At 36.0% G+C, this 18,026-nt stretch overlaps 2 protein-coding genes across 5 annotated transcripts; both read right to left on the minus strand.

Moving 5' to 3' along the window:
* Window positions 1-432: 432 nt before the first annotated feature.
* On the minus strand, window positions 433-6,817 carry LOC113711632 (uncharacterized). 2 transcript variants are annotated; one of them, XM_027234786.2, is made up of 8 exons: window positions 6,391-6,817; window positions 6,014-6,154; window positions 5,396-5,623; window positions 3,823-4,030; window positions 2,484-2,620; window positions 1,946-2,026; window positions 1,121-1,187; window positions 433-1,037 (listed from the first exon to the last, which is right to left on the minus strand). In XM_027234786.2, exons 1-8 carry the CDS (start codon window positions 6,681-6,683, stop codon window positions 738-740), a joined length of 1,455 nt encoding a protein of 484 aa, XP_027090587.2. In that variant the 5' UTR covers window positions 6,684-6,817; the 3' UTR covers window positions 433-737. The 2 variants fall into 2 exon arrangements, with proteins under 2 accessions (XP_027090587.2, XP_071923641.1); XM_072067540.1 differs by having other exon boundaries at window positions 522-1,037; window positions 6,014-6,150; window positions 6,391-6,525.
* A 1,475-nt stretch (window positions 6,818-8,292) lies between these two features.
* Window positions 8,293-16,125, minus strand: LOC113711635 (probable mitochondrial adenine nucleotide transporter BTL3). Of its 3 annotated transcripts, XM_027234790.2 has the most exons (5): window positions 15,436-16,125; window positions 10,606-10,909; window positions 9,487-9,954; window positions 8,672-8,787; window positions 8,293-8,564 (listed from the first exon to the last, which is right to left on the minus strand). In XM_027234790.2, exons 1-4 carry the CDS (start codon window positions 15,888-15,890, stop codon window positions 8,719-8,721), a joined length of 1,296 nt encoding a protein of 431 aa, XP_027090591.1. In that variant the 5' UTR covers window positions 15,891-16,125; the 3' UTR covers window positions 8,293-8,564; window positions 8,672-8,718. The 3 variants fall into 3 exon arrangements, with proteins under 3 accessions (XP_027090591.1, XP_027090590.1, XP_027090592.1); XM_027234789.2 differs by having other exon boundaries at window positions 8,293-8,787; XM_027234791.2 differs by lacking the exon at window positions 15,436-16,125 and adding an exon at window positions 12,342-15,416 and having other exon boundaries at window positions 8,293-8,787.
* Between the last annotated feature and the right edge of the window lie 1,901 nt (window positions 16,126-18,026).

The raw sequence follows: 18,026 nt of genomic DNA on the forward strand, positions 1-18,026 counted from the left end.
ATTTAGTTGGTTTCATTTCAGTGATGACATAGCTGAGACTAGGAGTGTTAAATGAAAGAGAATTTAACAATTTGATGACCTAGGTTAATTTATCCCAGTCTCGATCGAGACCAACAATAGAACATACAAACCCCCCCCCCCCCCCCACCCCCCCAAAAAACAAAAAAAAAATAGAAATCTCCCCAGCAGAAAACTCGTGAAATTAGAAGGCTTTAGGAGGGAGATCCTCTGGAGAACTTTCATGAGCAAGAACCAGTTTGTTTTTGTTTCAGGTGTTGGCCAAAACAAACAAATAACGTGGGAAGTGTTGAAGACTGGCGTCTCCACTACTGATGCTGTCTTCTTTCTTCACCAGGAGACTGCAGAAGACTAAAATGGCGAGAAGAACATGACAACCACGAGTGCCAGAATAATTAGAGGATTGCAGCATAATTTGTAGCAACTCTTGACTGTCATAAAGATTGAGAGGTTTTCCTTTGAAAAATAATACAGATTGTTCAACGGACGAGCAACAATAAGGATGAAGGAATACAAAGCGATCAAGGAAACGGCCTTTCGGTGAAAATAATCTAACAAGCCTGGGTAGTTGTTTCTTGGTAGAGGTACTCTGTATCAACAAAGAGCTCCAGACTGTTCTAAAATAATTCTAATACAAACGTCAGCCTGCTTAATCTGAGGAGAGAAATGGAGATCAATAAAATTGAACAACTTGATATGCCAGTGCTGCATTCCCCCGGTTACCTCTTCTTACGTGGAGTAGTCTCATAGGGAGGAAGAGGAACCCCAAACACCCAGTCAAGAACATTCAAATACTTTGATCGAAAAACATCCCTCTCTACTGCATAGCAGTGCATGATTATAGCTGTTGAGATACTGAAAACAACTACATCAGCTCTCTTCAATTTCTTTGACTGAGGCAAATATCCTACATCAGCCATGCATGTGAAGAAACTTTCAATGGCCCTCGCCATGCAATAGAGCGCTATCTCTATACGCCTGCTCTTTTTCTCAATTGCCAACGCCATTCCGGTAGGAAACTGCCCAAGATCATGATAATAAGTTATAAACAGGTTATATAAGCAATATCTATTCAAGGAACAGTCGGAAATAGTCATTTCACCGTTCCCATCGCCACCATAGGAACATTGCATCTTTTGAGAAGCCTGAAGAGTAGGCATGTCCACATCCTACCAAAAATAAGCAACATGATGACGTAGTTACATGTAAGTGTTCACTAATCTAAAGAAAATAAACAGAGTTCTAACACACCATATTGGCACATTAATTTCAACATTGAAACACAAGAACATTCATTGATCTTTCATTGTTTTCCTTCATCAATTTATTTTGCACTGCGACCTTTTCCTTCTTTTTCTAAATGTTCTCTGAAAGGGAGGTGCAGGGACAGGGAGGAAGCCTGAGATGAGTAGAAGGAAAATCTCTTCAGATTGTCAACTTAGCACCTAAAAGTATCATACTGAGTTGCAAGAGGAGAATTTCGCATCAGGTCAACCCGCATTTGCAAGTACAGCACCAACTTCTGTTGTTATAATTTCCAAAAAGATGTTACTCAGAAGGTCTATAGCCAACCAGGGAAAGTTATACACATGCATAGGCATGAGGAGAGCAACATAAGCATATATATATGTAGAAGAGTAGGGAACGTTTGCCAGAATCCAAGGTCAAGGAGCGGAGGACAATGACACCAGTAGCTACTTTATGGATAGCATTTAGTAGTATGGCTGACACAGGTGCAAGGATAAATGAATTCCAACTACAGTAAGTTTTGACAGATCACCGTGTTATTGAGCTAAACAAAGGTAGATATACATGTTGAGTCATTTAGTATTATACAAATAAGAATAATTGGTTTGAGCATTCCTTGAAGCAGGCAGAAGTATGCAAAGATCATCTATGCTACAAATATGAACAAATTTGTGCTTACCATGCAGATGCACAATACGTCGAGAGAAACAAGCTTGATCTGAAAGTACCAAGGAGGCCTCTTGCCAATATTGAAAAAGGTCTGCGAAAATTCAAATATGATATTAGAGCCCATAGCCGAAAATATATCAAAGCTACCAGAATTAAAAGAACAACAATCCATGCGATCACAAGTTCTGGCTAACTTGTTCAGGACAACTACAATAAGATCTCCAATCAACAAAATATTAAAAGTAAAGGCTAGAATGCATGATTTGCTCCCAAAATCTGGAATTCAATAGTAAAACAAACTAGTAAGAAACAGTGTATTAAAAGCAGTCACTATAAATTGTCCAAGCGTATCCAGATCCTTATTTACCAGTACATAAATTGACCTTCAGATGGTGACCCTAGCCCCAAGGCTATGGACAAAATAATGATATAACCTATTTAACAGGTTTTGTCATTTGTCATTGATTAAATTTCAAAAAATGGACATGCACAAGCTTTAAAAAAAGAGAAAAATTAGAAAATAAGGAACTTAAGCAAAAATACTATACCTCTTCAGGAGGCCTTGGCGATGCACTATCAACGCAGGAAATAGATAGACTGGAAGATACACAGGTAGTGCTCTTTTATAGGCTTGTAAAAGAAATGAAACAAAATGCGCTTCACATGCTTGTTTACCATGTACTATCTGCATGCATCAAAAAGTGTGCAATGTAAAGAACAAGCTGACAAACCACTGTTAATAGAGAAAGATTTAATCAGATCTAAAGAACCAAGGTTTACAGCCAGAGGAAAAATATATATAGTACTCAAGCATCAGAAATCCACGCTGAGAGAATACCAAAAGTACTGTTTGCCTGATCAAGGAGGATCAACTAGGGGTTGAGAGGTCTATTTTACCAACTATGGATATTTCTCAATCATGCAATCATTAATTCTTTCCTCAAAGTTGAGCAATACGTAAAATATTTAATAGACCCAGTTAAGTCATTCAAGTTAAGCTAGCTGCAGTCAATCTTCCATCTGTCATAGAAAGTTCTTCTGAACCATGAGACAGCATTGAAACTATTACCAGAGTTTTATGGTGCATGTTTCACATTGCACCTTATTCCTGCCTTCGACATCAGGTGAGACTTGAAAAGCCATGCAACTATTGCGATAGACTGTTTTACCTGTTGGACACACTTTACAGGGAGCCTATACAGCACTAAAAGCAAATGCTGACTTCATGTCCATTAATGCTCTATGTTTATTGACAAACTTGAATATGTTGACAATATAGATGGCACAAACGGCTTTCGCATGATAAAGAGTATTAGATACATAAGCTTTTCCAGATTTTATTCAGATAAACTGCCTTGATTCCATATGATCTAAGGTCAGCCATATGAACTGTCTTCTTCTTTTTATTATTCAAAAACTAAAATCTCTATAGAAGGCATTACAATAGTGTAACTTTTCATTGATTAATTGTCTGAAGCAAATGTGCCGAAATTCAACACTAACTTTTCACTTCAATCTTTTTGGTGATACTTTAACATGTAATAGACTAATCACTTTTATTCCACTTACGGCATAGCAATTCTCACTGCTGGTTCTATTATTTTGTGATAATGATGGCCCACTAGTTCTCCGATTTAGTCCAAGATCATATATTCCCATATTGGTTTGGTAAACTCTATTAGTACAATGTTTCTTGAGTATGAAGAATCTAGTACTTGTATACTTAATCAAAACTACTTTAACCTCTTAAGTTGTCATAGAGCTCTCCGTTAACACATTTATCATGCAGACTAGTTGTAAAAGCTCTACTGCCTCAGATACTTCCTAACTTACAAGCCTAGTAACAATTTAACCTCTACCAACTCTATGTTAACTAAAATTACCTACCGAGCAAGGAACTTTCATTTTGGGATCCAATGTGATGTCAATACCAGTTGACTTGTAATGCTTTTCTATGGCATCCAGATTTGAGAAAGGGAGGCCACATGCAATATCTCTAACTCCTTGGAGGATAACAGCATCCTTTCCCCCATGTTTGTTCAGAAAGGATTTATAAGATGAGGGCAGGCTCTCTTGCTTCAATATGTAAGCAGACCTGAAAAGGAGAATATTTTTTCCTTCAGATAATTTTCTTAAAGAAAACATACACTAGCTATATCTGCAGGCAGAACATCCTTAAAACGAATGGTTTAAAATATGAGATGAAAAATCATGAGGTTTCCAATAATTCTGTAAATGGAAGATTTGGTGCGCAGATGAATTGATCAACTATTTAGAAAATGTAAATTCCATCGATACCTCTTAAACATCAAAAGGGAGAAACTTTAGTACTTTCATCCCAATATGATTCACATAAACCACCAAGGGAAGTGTACAGGGAAGGAAGAATTAGAGAGCTTGTTATGGTTTTTGCATGTGGTATGTTTCATTAAGAGATGAAGAGACCAACCAGCTGGGAAAATTTTGCCTTCATTAGGAATTTCAATTTGAAAAAACTGTCAGCAGCTTTTGATTTCATCATATAATTCATGTAAAACAGGTAAATGTACATCTTTGCATTACAAAAACCATAGATCTTTACATTGTACATGTCTTTTATAAGAAAGTCAAAGAATTTTCTTATTTAAGTTCATATCATGATCTGCGGTTTTAGCTTTCATGTTTCTAATTAGTACCCAGAACTATGTCAGCTACTTTCTCTTATGCAAAAAGGATGTATGAAGGAATTCAATGGTGACAAACTTCAGTCATCAAACAATTACAGAGAACTTAATAATGTTCTCCTTTTTATGCAAAACAGATGTTTAAAGGTATTCATTGGTGACTGACTTCAGTCATCAAACAATTACAGACAACTTAATGATCTTTTCTTTCTTTTACATACATATGTAGCTAAAGGAAGACGCTGGTAGCTGGAAATGTGACACAAGAAAAGTCAACACTACCTCACCTTGCCTAAAAAAGAAGACGGCGAAGGAGAAGAAGGAAAATTTATTGCAAAAGAAATTCAACAGCTGAACCTAACAGCCACAGCTTAAGAACTGCATGTCTGGGTTAAGAATGTAATGTACAGTATAAGTTTCCAGTTCTGAAAACATCTTAGCATTTACAGCTGATGAAAAATAACCAAGTGATTCATTCCAACATGGCTCATAACTCAAAAGCTCAGCATTCAGATATCCACTATAATGATTAAACTAAAATTTTTATTATCTAAAGTACCGAAGTGTCATTTTAGAAAAATGCAGCTCTCAAATAGGATTCATGAGAACCAGTACATGCTCTTGGTGCCTGGAGTCTCATCTGGAGAATTCAGACAAACATCATGGCAGCAGGTTATCAGGTGAAATTATATGCTTACAATTAGCAACCAACAGATACTAGAGCAAACCAGCAAAAATGCTCAAAATTATGAATTAAAGCATCTAAATTATCAAGGTTTCAAAGGCAAAATACGCACAAAATCTGTGAAGAGGAAAGACACATAAGAAAAATGTCTCCATGTGCCCATGTTAGGGGTTTACAAATGCGGCCAAAACGTTTGCTTTTGATTCCACAACGTGATGCCAATACAGCAGCACGCATCAGTATATAAATAGCCAAACTTGTATGCTGTGTCTTGTATCCCGTCAGTAGTATTGAAGGCCCTGCAATTGCCCCTGCGAGCAACGCCCTCCAATTTGCTGTCCTGAATTACAATGAAGGCAGAAAAGGGAAAAATCAAACTTTACGCCATCAAATGTCCTTCCACAAAACAACTCCCCACAGAAGACGTCCAACAAGAAAGTTGTCCCGCTATTTAGTGTTTACTATTGATTCACAATTACACAGCCAACAAGGGGATTTTATCCAGTTTCCAACGAAACAACCACAAAATATAGTGCTTCATCAAATAATCATGTAAATTCAAAACTTTTGGAAGTCGTTTGACCCCCACAAACAATAGAAAAATAAAAATAATTGGAAGTTGAAAAATGGGGAAAAGTTCAAACATCACAAGACAGACATGCAATGTATATGCAGAAGCAACGTATACTACAATCTCACTAAAATAAGAAATCAAGAGGAGCATCCATGCCTCCGGTGACCACCAAGAGCGGTAACAATCTCGTCCACTGACACAAATGTACCCGCAAAAGTCCCAAGAAATAATCCATATCTCATGGTCTCCTTCACAGCCAAAATTACATCTTCACTGCTCGAAACCATTTCCATCTTCCTAAAAATAATCAATCAATTCATCAGCTCAATATACTAAAAATTAACACCGAATACACGTAATTGGTGCATAATAATTTGAAAAGTACATTTAAAGAAACATACATATTTGCATTACCAGTTTGCATGGGAGGCAAAACTAAATACTAGATTGAATAGCAATTCAAATTCCGCGATCTCAGAAACAAAAGTCTCATAGATTCAAGTAATAGAGAAGAGTGAAGCAGTAGAAGTTACCTGGCGGAAGGTAAAGATCGTCGCCGACGGAGACGAGCGAGGATGGCGAAGAGACCGAGGCCACCTTTAAGGCCAGCGCCAATAGTGAAACCTTTAACAGAAGCGGTGAAGATTCTCCAGAGCCTATCATAGTCCTCAACTGGATAAGAATCGAAGCTCAACAGAGAGCAAGACGAGGAGGACGACGGCAGGCTGGACGACTTCCTCCTGCAAATCGAGCAGGTCTCGTCCAGTGAAGTGCAGGTGCATTTTTCGTCCGCTTGAGGCACTTCTCCGTCGCCCGCCGCCGCCATCCTGGTGGTGGTCCGATGGGAGTCCGGACAAAAGTTTCCTTGAGATATCGGAATTCTCTATGGGGATTGAACGAGGCCAGCGGAAAAGTTCCACGTGGGATTTAAGAAGTTTTACGTCTGAGAATGGAATCTTCAAAAAAGGACGCCTTTATTTTTCTTTCTTTTTTTGGTAAATAGAAATACTGAGAACATATCTGAAAATTTTAATTGTCTTTTTCTAGGTAAAAAATCAAGTACCATGACCTTTTGATTCTAGAGAATTTTTTTTTTTTTGTTGTTGGAACTTGGAAGGAATTCTAGAGATAATTTCAGAAAACCCCCTTGAGACCTCTTGCAATATCACTAAGTGCCTCTGACTTTCAAAAAATACCACATGCTGTGGCAAATCAAGCATTCTATCCTCATAAGGTTCCTTATGGTTGTTATCAAAATATTTTGACAACAAAAAAAAAAAAAAAAGGTGTTGACCCTCCTTTTTTACGAGCCCCCGAAAAACAAAAAAAAAAAGATAATCTTAGCAGTTAGCATTCATTGTTGACAAAATTGCCATACAATTTTAGGTGTCATATTCGAACTGTGATATATGTAAAACAAAAATAATAAATATGCAAATCTCTAAGTATGATGTATGTAAATTAATAATCGTGATATGCGTAAGTTTTTTTTTTTCCTTTTTTACTGTAATTATGTGCTTGCACCTTGAAATGAAAATAGTTTTACAACTTGATAATGCAAAAATTAATATCTTGGCACTAATTGCTGAAGCTATTTTCGTTTGCAGCTTGTCTTTGTATCCAAATCTTTCATTTCCATATAAATTTGTAGTAATTTAACAAGTAGTAGGCGTATACTTGTGGCATGACAAATTCTCTCTCCCTTGAAACGAGTTTCTATTCTTACTTTTTTTGTAGGATGGGTTGAAATGTTACCCCAAAAAAAAAAATTTTTTTGAAATTAGAGAAAGTAAGCGATATGTTTAAAAGTTCAAGGGAACTTAATGAAGCGGTAGGAAACCCTATATCCTTCAATTTCTCTTAATGAAGTTCTTCAATTTGTTTATTTTCTCATCCAGTATTCTCTATTGAACTTGAATACAGCTTTCTACTTTTTCTTTTCTGTTACAAGCCAATTATATATTTCTACGAGACTCATAAAAGTTAAATAGAATTTCTCTTTTTTCTTTTTGGGGGACTCCAGTGTTCTACCGGATCTGAATACCGTTTGTGTCTAATTTATGTTACTATCAGTCACTTTCTGCATATAATTTGTATTCGTAATCCACTAATCCTGCCTTTTTTGAGAAATAATTTTGTATTCTGGATTTGTCTTGGATGTGGAATCTGAAATCTAATGCCCTTTTCCCAGTCGAAATATATGTTGGGCCAGAAACAGCAGCTTTGGGCTCCGGCTCCAAGAAGGAGTGGAAGGAACGGGCCACCCCCCTATTGCCGATTCGAGTTTCACGGGCTGGGTTTCAATTCACCCATTTTCATAATGCTAAACCAGCAAGACAAAAGCATGGAAATGCAGAACACGAATTTGCAAAACGCTGAAAACCAAAGGCAAATACAAGCTTGGTGAAGCACCATGAGCAATCATCACTCTCGCATCACCCAATCAATTGGTGTTATTTTGTGATGAAGAAAGAAAACAAAAGTGTGTTTCAGAGATACTACATCATACGATTAAAGATTGGGACTTCATCTAGTAATGTCAATCTAACACTCAGTTAAAACGAACATCTACCCTGCAGCAGGTATTCAGGCACCATCTTCCTTAGAGAATGAGATGCACAAAGTACACCATGTTGCCTATTAGAAGTTCAGAGTTGCACTGAGAAGAGTTTTGCTAAAACTCTTAGCAAAATCAAGTTTCCGATCGCTGTATAACAGATGAGAAAATGGTCTAAAACCTATGCTACTCATTGTATCAGTCTAGAGTCTAAAAGATGAAATGGGTGAGCTTGGAAAGTTAAAAGAGACGCTCACTTTGAACTCTTTTGACTCCAAAAATTCACTGAGAAGAATTTGAATTGCTATTCCACTTTGAGGATGATCTTCACAAACTCGTAGACAAAATAGCTTATTGCTGCCGAAGGTAGTACCTGTAGATTCAGGGTGAAACATAAAACAAGAGGTGAAAAATAAGAGGAATGACAGATAAATGTGTGGAAATAACTATAAATGCTTCGAAATAAAATGTGACCCAACATCGATGTAGCTCATGTTGATGTGATTGTAAAAACCAATTGCTTCTACGGCAAAGAGCAAGAACAATCATCATGCAGAGAAAATCCGCAACTGCTTGTCAAAGAAAAGTGAAATGCAGAGAAAATTTGCATCTGCTTGTCAAAGAAAAGTAAGTTATTCACAAAGCTCAGCCAGGTGCTGATTTCCTATTGTTGTCTTTGAACTACATCATCAGCAACATCTATGATTTGAAAGGGGAAATTTGACAGGCAACGGGTCCTCAACACATATATCCAAGAGTAAGAAAAATTACTCAAAGCTGTTGACCTCAAGACTTGACTATGCAGGAGAGCAAAGATTCATCTTTTTGTCAACATAAGGTCAGTCAGCTTAAAATACTAGAACTTCAGGTAAATTGAATCCTCCGGGTTAATTAAATATTTTTACTAGCAAGACAGTGGGCCATACTGCCGACGGAAGGCCGAAACTGATTGAGAAAACAAAAACCTTTCCCTTTTGTTTCAATATCTGGAGTGACCTTTGCAGATATACAAATCATAATATCCAAAGAAAATTAACTGCAGGGTTGATCTACAGACACCATAGGCAAGTACCTGTAGTAAACTCGGTACTAGTCCTGCATAAAGAGCTGGTACACCTCCATGCTCAACTATCTTTATAGAAGTTGTTAACACACCACCTTTATTATACCGGCCTTGCAGTTGAAGCTGTCTCCTGACAACCTCAAAAGGGTAGGTGGCAGCTTCAGCACAGGCACCAGAAATAGCCCCATGCAGTAAGGTCCTGATTGGTCCCAATTCCAGCTGGTCCAAAGCATTCAGTTCTTGACCCTGTCGCTTCATGTTCTGAATTCTTTTCCTTCCTTCGGCAGAGTGCAAATAAGCCGATTTCAATATATCATATACACCATAAAAAACAGCAGCTGAAGGTGCAATACTCATTATGGAGGGAAGTAAACCCTTGTAAAGAGAAAAGAACCCCTCAGTTTGGATCACATGACGAAAAGCACCAATTACACCACCCAGGGCTTCTCCACCAGGAGCTACCAATTTGGTCCTGATCTGAAAGATTTGGTATGTAATCAAGCATGTTAAACTAGTGAATAGAAGTTGCAGGAATAAGAATAAATGTGGCTTCCCAGCTTTGAAAGATAACACTTCCTTATGGCAATGCTTTTGGATTTTGGGCAGACAAATAAACATGGAGTAATGGATATGTACATTGTCATTTAGTATTAGCCTGGGGGAAGAGCTTTGAACAATAGATGGCTGATTGTTGTGTATTGCTCCTTTATGCAGACAAACATCCCTGCTGCATATTACAAGCATCTACTAACCTAAAGATAACTGTAGTGTAATTCCCATGCAATGCAGGCCTACATTACATTAATGCTCTATACAATATGAACTATACTGCATGGCTTATCTATGGTCAAAAGAAAAATATCTAACATCTCCAGGGTTTATATGACGCATTAAGTTCATTATAGTAAAACAAAACTGCACTTACTTCTTTTGGTGCCTAGGTGATAAAAGCCGCAAAACGCATGCTTTATATATATATATATTCAGTTTTGAACTATTATATCTCCTTCATCCTTCTTCTTCTTGAAAGAATAAGTTTGACAACCAAAATGACCATTGAAAACAAAGTGGCCAAACTACAATGGCTTGAAAGTATGGAAATCAAAAAGTATATGGATAACCTCTTACAGTGTCCAGAGGCAAGCAGAGGACAGTAGCAGTAATACCAGCAGCAGCACCAGCAATAAGCCGCTCAAAATTTGTGGTTTCTTCATTTCCATGTAATTTAAGAAGTTGCTTTCTGTATGTATCATAGGCATAAAAGTTGACTGCCTTGAAAGGAGCAGTGCGGAGAATGTTAACTAAATTTCCTTTCCAGAAGCCTCTCAAGCCTTGAGTAGCAGCAATAGTCTTGATGAGCTCAAACAATTTCTTCTCTTCACCACGAACCATATATTCAAGTTTTAGTCTCTCCAACGGAGCAACAAATGTTCTGAAAAGTGAGATAAGTCATGCATTGAGTAAGTTGTTTACAACCATGAAAAGACAAAACAAGAATTTTGGAATTACTTTTTGTCAAAAGCCAATAAATTTCCTTAATATTCATTCTTATGAAATGAAAAGTTATCACCGTGTCACTTCCAGAAAGTTGCAAGGACATAAAGAAGAAAAGAAACAGGCATCCACTATAGACACACGAAACTTGGCAAAAAAAAAAAAAAGGAATATCCAGCCCATGGAATTAACATGTCGAATAGACCAAACAAATGAAAAGTCAATGGAAATCCATCATCACAACCAAACTATAGAGGAAAAGTAAAATGACAAAGACTAGGGCTCCAACACACATTAAGAGTGTGAATGTTTCATTGTCTTGCATGAGGAGATTGGGGAAATTACTTGCTTGTTATGCAAAAAAAGAGATACCGTTTGATTGTTTTCTAAAAGTTTCATTTACTAAATCATAAACCAATAGCCAGAGCAGCACACATGCAGGCATGAGAAATTTTATGATGGTGAAACATATGGAAGTTGGAAAGTTGTACGTGGGAAAAAGCCAATAAAAAGACTTTTGATGCATTCAAGAAGTAATTCATACTGTACATACGAAATTCTGATCCTATATATAGATCATATGCCAGTGGGATTCCTAAGAAAACTGAATACACAATAGGAATATCCCATGGCCGGCAGACAGTAATCCACTATATGGTCAGTTTCATTGTAATCTGAAATGTGCCTTGCATTATTCAATTTTCCTTATTGGACAGGAGACAAAATTCTCCTGTACTATGCCTTTATCTTGTAATGATCAGAGCTGAAAGATCAAGGAATTGAGGAAGATACAAGGAGAAGAAGAATCAAGGAAGAAGAAAACAGAAAGGATAGGGAAGATAGAGTTCAGAATTAAGGAGAGAAAAGAGAAGCACTCATTGTTTGAGAGAGGAGATTACAATTCACATATAAGCTGATCTTCTTTACATCCCAAAGTTCTTATATATAGATTCACCTTATAGAGCACTTATATGTAACTAACTCTTCTCTTCAACTAACTAAGCCATTAGTAGTCACTACTCTGGCAATATTATATGACTCCCTAGCCAACTTCTGGAAATGATGATCTTATGAAAAATGAATATCAAATGATTAAGTTTGGGTCATTACAATGCCCACCCTCCCCCCCAACAAAAAAAATTCCTAGTCCCTATGATCAACTTCAAACATTTGCATGGAGTACACAAGCTAAAATGTACAAGGGCAAAGTGCCTAAATACAGATGATAGTACTCCATAGCACACAAAGTAAGCCACAGAGTGTAAGGAGTTTGACAGGCACTTATCTACCAATTCTTCTTCACAGCAATATGAACGATTGATTTCAGAACCTTTATGACTAATCACCCGTAACCAAACTCACCCACTGACCTAGCTACTGCAGCACCCCCTGGATGCCCTGGAGAACTTGATCTTAAAACTTTGTAATCTTCAAATTCTCCAAATGTGAGCTTCTCAGGATATAATGTAGGAAATGTTTCAACAGCTGAAAGTAAATGTATTTCTCTGGCCATTTCTCCACCGATGTCATAAATTGCGGTTAACTCATCATGAGTTTGTCCATCTCTATACTTGACAGATTCACAAATTTCCCTGCCACTAGTAACAACCATTCCTATAGCTAGAAAATGAGACAAAACACAATCAGGATCTACATATTTATTAGTTCCAAATGGTGTAGTGCCATCTCTTCAATTTTGGCATTGAACTTAGTAGCAATCACTCTACTGCAAATCTTAAGATCTCCATGTATCATCAGATTTTTGCACTTTTCATCTGGACATACAAGGCCAATCCTCTCTTCCACTGATTCTGTTTTCAGCGGACTCATTTGCCCCAGGATTAAATTCTGGTATTTGACAAGTACGTGGGTAATTCAATCCCCTGCAAACTGTCAAGAACGTCCTCATTGTACCATCTCGAAGTAATCTGCTCGTCATTGTGAAACAAACAATCATATTTCCTTCTTGTTGGGTGATTGACAACTAAACCCAGATCCCCTAGAACAGCCCTTGAGTATACCACTTCAAGTATTCCCAGTAACATTTTTGAGGATCTAGACCACAACACTTTGAATGGCCCACAACTGGAAATATAAGCTGTTGATCCTGCCCTACTAGATGCATTTTCTCCAACCCGTATCAGCTTCTTTAGATGCATAGAAATTTCATCCTTGATAATTTCTTTGAATTTTGGTACTCCATCCAGCTAATCATCTCTCTTTCCAGCTTAAGATCAATGCCTCGTGAGTCAACATCAACAAAGGCCAAGGTTTTAATCTTTCTCATATCAACAGCAACACAATTTCCATAGGCATCATCAAACAAGAAAGTGAACCTTTTATCAACTTTAATTGTACTTAATAGATCATGAAAATCAGAAATAGTTTTGGGAAGACCCAGATAATCCTCATTCAAGCTTAAAGAACCTCTATAAGAACTGGACAGAAGATGCAAGTTCATCAGGAAAATTATGCAGTAACTTTGGATGATGAATCAAGATATGGAACTGATCATTAGAAAGTTTGAATTCATTACCAACTGTTTCCACTATGGAGTTGGAATAATTGTTTTCTCCATTTGGTTCAAGGAAAAAATTCATTCCCATCTGTTTCACCATCATCAGAACAATGTTTGGCTTAGTATTGGAGTTCCGCAACTCCCAAATAAAAAATCTCATTTGGGCTGATCAATTTCGTCTCCAAGGAAATCTGAGCCTGAAAATTTTGTATATCCATCATCCTATCATTTTCCTCGTTGTCACAATCAGTTTCAACAGTTGCTTGATTTTCATTAAAAACCCAGAACCCATTCTCATGTACCCCAAAACAACCTGTCACTCCAACATAAGAAGAACATTCATTGTCCGCAATTCTTGGAGCATTAGATACTTCAACACTTCTATCGGCAAGGTTAGAATCTATATTCACTTCTTGATAACCAAGATTCATGGTTATTCCTTGAGTAAGAAACATAGGATGGCCCAAAATTTCACTCCCTCCATTCCCCAATTTTACTAGATTATCCATCTCCTCCTCTTTGGTGAAACCCAGATTGATGGATAATCTTCCAGTGGAAGCTATCAGATTTTTGAAGATTTCATCCTCATCAATCAAGGATGTTTCAATCATACCATCTTCCTCCATATTCCGTTGCTTATCCATTTTCATGGTCTCAAATTCAAGAATTTCATGGTCTTAAAGGTGGGTGAATCGAGAATGAAAAGAATCAATCAGGGGAAGAATGAAAAGAATCAATCAGGGGAAGAAAGAAAAGAAAAGAAGTAGAGGAAGAATGCAGATTAATGGAAGAGCAGAGAAATAGAGATAAGAGTAAGAAAAGACAAGGAAGGACAGAGAGAACAGAGGGATAGAGAGAAAAGAATTAGGAAAGAGAATTCTTTGATTGGGGCAACTGAAGCTTGCATCCGAGGACCACAAGCTCTAGTACCAATTGTAATGATCAGGGCTGAAGAATTAAGGAATTAAGGAAGAAGACAGCAGAAAGGATAGGGAAGATAGAGTTCAGAATTACGGAGAGAAAAGAGTAGAATTCATTGTCTGAGAGAGGAGATTACAATTCACATACAGAACTTCTTTACATCCCAAAGCTCTGATATATAGATTCAGCTTATGAGCACTTATATGTAACTAACTCTTCTCTTCAACTAACTAAGCCATTAGTACTCGCTACTCTAGCAATATTACACAACTCCCTAACTAAATTCTGGAAATGATGATCTGATGAAAAATGAATATCAGATGATTAAGTTTGGGTCACAACATATATGACATAAATTCCATTTTCATTGGAAGAAAGTCAAACAATGAACATCTCTTACAATTGAATGTGAGTGAGATGATAACTCAAAACTCCCAGGAAAGAAACAATCCTAGGCCGCACTTTAGTCGTACTCAGCAAATTAGTGAAAACAGGTATATTTGTCACTATAATACAGTTCAATTAGGAAAAAAAATATACAAAGTTCTAGATTTTATCAAAGAGCTCAATAGATGCATTCGATATCACATGAAGGTTTCTTTTTTTTTTTCAAAATTCACAAGAATGTATGGTTGTTAAACGTAAATGACAAATAGTGTTATTAGTTGCCCGTAATCCTAATTGGAAAATTAGCTCCTTTATCATCTAACCCTATATTAAAGCATCAAATTCAATATCAATGTACGATAAATCCACTACACTTTCTTTGAATTCTTTTCTTTTCTTTGTTTTTTTTTTTTTTTTTTGGGAAAAGAGTTTCTGCGGTTCTCCTTTCCATTTCCATTTCCATGAAAGAAAAGTTTTAAGATAATCATATATAAACGCAAGCATAACCATTATCACCCAAATTAAGAACAAAACAAAATGTAGAAAAATAAATGTAAATTGACCCTTCAAGTTGAACTTCCTGAGGATCACCCCAAAAAGATTATGATAAAACAAAACAGAATAATTGTAGCATATGCCTTGAAACCATGGCAGCTACAGCTCCAGCCCACAAATGTTTGGTGGTATTCACGGCTCCGCGGCCGCTGTCGCGCAATTGCACCTTCTGCTTGTTTCCCTCATCTTCAATATCGCCAACCCCATTGGGCTCCACTAATGCTTCTTCTTTACAGCTTCTTTCAACTCCATTAAACCACAAAAATTGGTTAGAATTCTCAACCAAACCGTTTTTACTCCTAATTGACAATCCAACACACAAAAAATCGCCCCCCTTAACCGCGGGAAATTTGAACAAAGGCTTCTTTTTCTGGTAAGAAATGGAGAAATGCGGGTCATCAGAATGAGTTGTTTTTGAAGAAATTGCATCTAGAATTGAAGAAGAAATTGTATTATCAAGAAAAATTCCGCCAATAAAAACAATTTCTTTACAGTTTGGGTTTTTATGAGTGGCTTTTGCTAGTCCCGCCCCTGGCATTTGGAAAATAGGAGAAAACTATTGTTCTTTGTTAAGGGAAATGAATTCAATAATGGGTTGGATTGATTTTTCCCCTTTTTTTTGAATGTTTAAATTGAAATGGAGTTTATATAAAGTTGAAGGTGGAGAACGGAAGCAAGAAAATGGAGGTTTTACGGCTTTGCTTCCATCGCCGCACGCTCCGAACTCTTTCGAGGTTTATTGATTTTTTTGTCCTCTTATAACTACTGGTTGTTTCTGTATTCACTTTCAGTTACGTTTATTGAATATTTTCCTATTTGGATTTCTTTGTGGGAAAACTTCTATCCAGGCTCCAATCTTTCTAATAATTACTATTAAGGCATGAGATTTTCACGGCAATGTAAATCATCAATATATCTTTAATTACTATTAAGGCATGAGATTTTCACGGCAATGAGATTTTCACGCTCAAGACAAAGTGCCTATGCTAATTGAGAAAACTATGAAAACTGTAAATTTTGATAAAAGTGTGAGGACTTATAATTGGCTATATATCTAAAAAATGAAATTACATGCTTACATAAAATATAAATTGTGTTGATTTTCCAATAATATCTCGTGTAGATAAAACTTATCAAATAAGTAAGATATCCAAAAGTTGCATCTTAATATTTATATGGCTTTTGCAACCTCTAATGAAAGTTCTATACTTATAATTTCTTAACATTTTTTGTATTTTGCCTTGGTCATTGTTGTTACCGAAACTTATCCTTTATGCATGAAGAAGAAAGATAAAAATTGGAAAAAAATGAAAAATAATATAAAGGATAGCAACATTTGTGTATCACAAGGAGTTAAATGAAAAAGAATAAAATTTTTAGTGAAATAGTTGTATAAATATGAGGAAGGTTTATTGTGATTAACCTTCTTGTTTTTAAGTGTAAATGAGAGGTCTCGAACTCGGATCTCTTACCTACACTCCCTCCCCTGATATCATTCAACCTATCTCTCCTCCTATTGTGATTAACCTTGATTTTTCATATGTAAAATCTAAGCAACTTATTTTTTTTGTCATTCTAATCATGTAAACCAAAAAAATTGTTGATGTACACTTTAAAACAATGCTTACATTGTTGCACCTATTCAAAATGGCAATTGCTTTTGTTAAGATTTTAATGTCATATTAATTATACATGCATGCACCTAATTCAAAATGACAGTGGTTTTTGTTAAAGGTTTTAAGTCCATATAAATTATTTCAATACACGTGTAAGCAATTTCATTTTGTACTATTACAAAAAAAAAAAAAAAAAAGACACATGACAAAATTTTTTAAACACACCCTAATTAAAATTGAGACATGTGACAGATTTTGAAATGCCACCTCTTTACTTTTGCATGATGTCCTGGTATTGTAATATATGAGACACGTGAGAGAATATTTAAATGCCACCTAATTAAACATTGAGACGCGTGGCAAATTTTTTAAAGGCCACCTCTTTAATTTTACATGCAATATATGATGTTACAATATGTTTAAGAGTTTTCATTTTACGCTATTAGAAACTATATGTGACAAAAATTTTAAATGTCACCCAATTAAAAATTGTAACATGTGATACATTTTTTTAAAGGCCATCTCTTTTTTTTTTTTTTTTTTGTATGCAATCTATGGATAAGTATTAATGATTCAAAAGATGTATCTTACTTGGATTTTTGTTTTATTTGTCAACCTCAAACAAAACTTTTTCATTTCTGTACTCCTTCCTTATTGTTTTTAACTTTTACCCTTTTCCCATTTCCATTCTTCCCTTTTGTTTGAGGTAAAAAATACACACGTACCACTGTACTAGTGCATCCCTTGACTTGATTGGATACTCTCCTAATATAAATTAGAATAGAAGTAGGAATAGGGGTTGTTCATTGACCAAAAAAAAAAATTAGTTAATTTTATAAATTAATTTTTTATACACTAATAGTACACTATTATCATTAGATGTCTAATAACTAATATAAAGTTAAATTTACAATCTAAATTTTAGATACGTATAATTTTTCAATCGTGATAGTATATACAGTATTAGTACATATAAGATTAACCCTAATTTTATTATACTTAATTTGGTAGTTGTGTAGATAGCTTTTCTATAAGAACACTTAGGTTTACAATTTGCT

Source organism: Coffea arabica, chromosome 10e (assembly GCF_036785885.1).
Source record: "Coffea arabica cultivar ET-39 chromosome 10e, Coffea Arabica ET-39 HiFi, whole genome shotgun sequence".
In the NCBI taxonomy this organism is placed as follows: Eukaryota; Viridiplantae; Streptophyta; class Magnoliopsida; order Gentianales; family Rubiaceae; genus Coffea; species Coffea arabica.

What these genes read in the sequence shown, in the direction of transcription:
- LOC113711635 (XM_027234790.2), bottom strand. Translation starts at nt 15,890, where the DNA reads ATGCCAGGGGCGGGACTAGCAAAAGCCACTCATAAAAACCCAAACTGT. An exon ending in GTAGCTGCCATGGTTTCAAG is followed by an intron (nt 10,910 to 15,435) that starts GCATATGCTACA and finishes CTCACTTTTCAG; the next exon opens with AACATTTGTTGCTCCGTTGG. An exon ending in TCTGCTTGCCTCTGGACACT is followed by an intron (nt 9,955 to 10,605) that starts GTAAGAGGTTAT and finishes CAAATCTTTCAG; the next exon opens with ATCAGGACCAAATTGGTAGC.
- LOC113711632 (XM_027234786.2), bottom strand. Translation starts at nt 6,683, where the DNA reads ATGGCGGCGGCGGGCGACGGAGAAGTGCCTCAAGCGGACGAAAAATGC. An exon ending in CTTTCCTCTTCACAGATTTT is followed by an intron (nt 4,031 to 5,395) that starts GTGCGTATTTTG and finishes TCTCCTTTTCAG; the next exon opens with GTCTGCTTACATATTGAAGC. An exon ending in AAATGAAAGTTCCTTGCTCG is followed by an intron (nt 2,621 to 3,822) that starts GTAGGTAATTTT and finishes TGATGCATGCAG; the next exon opens with ATAGTACATGGTAAACAAGC.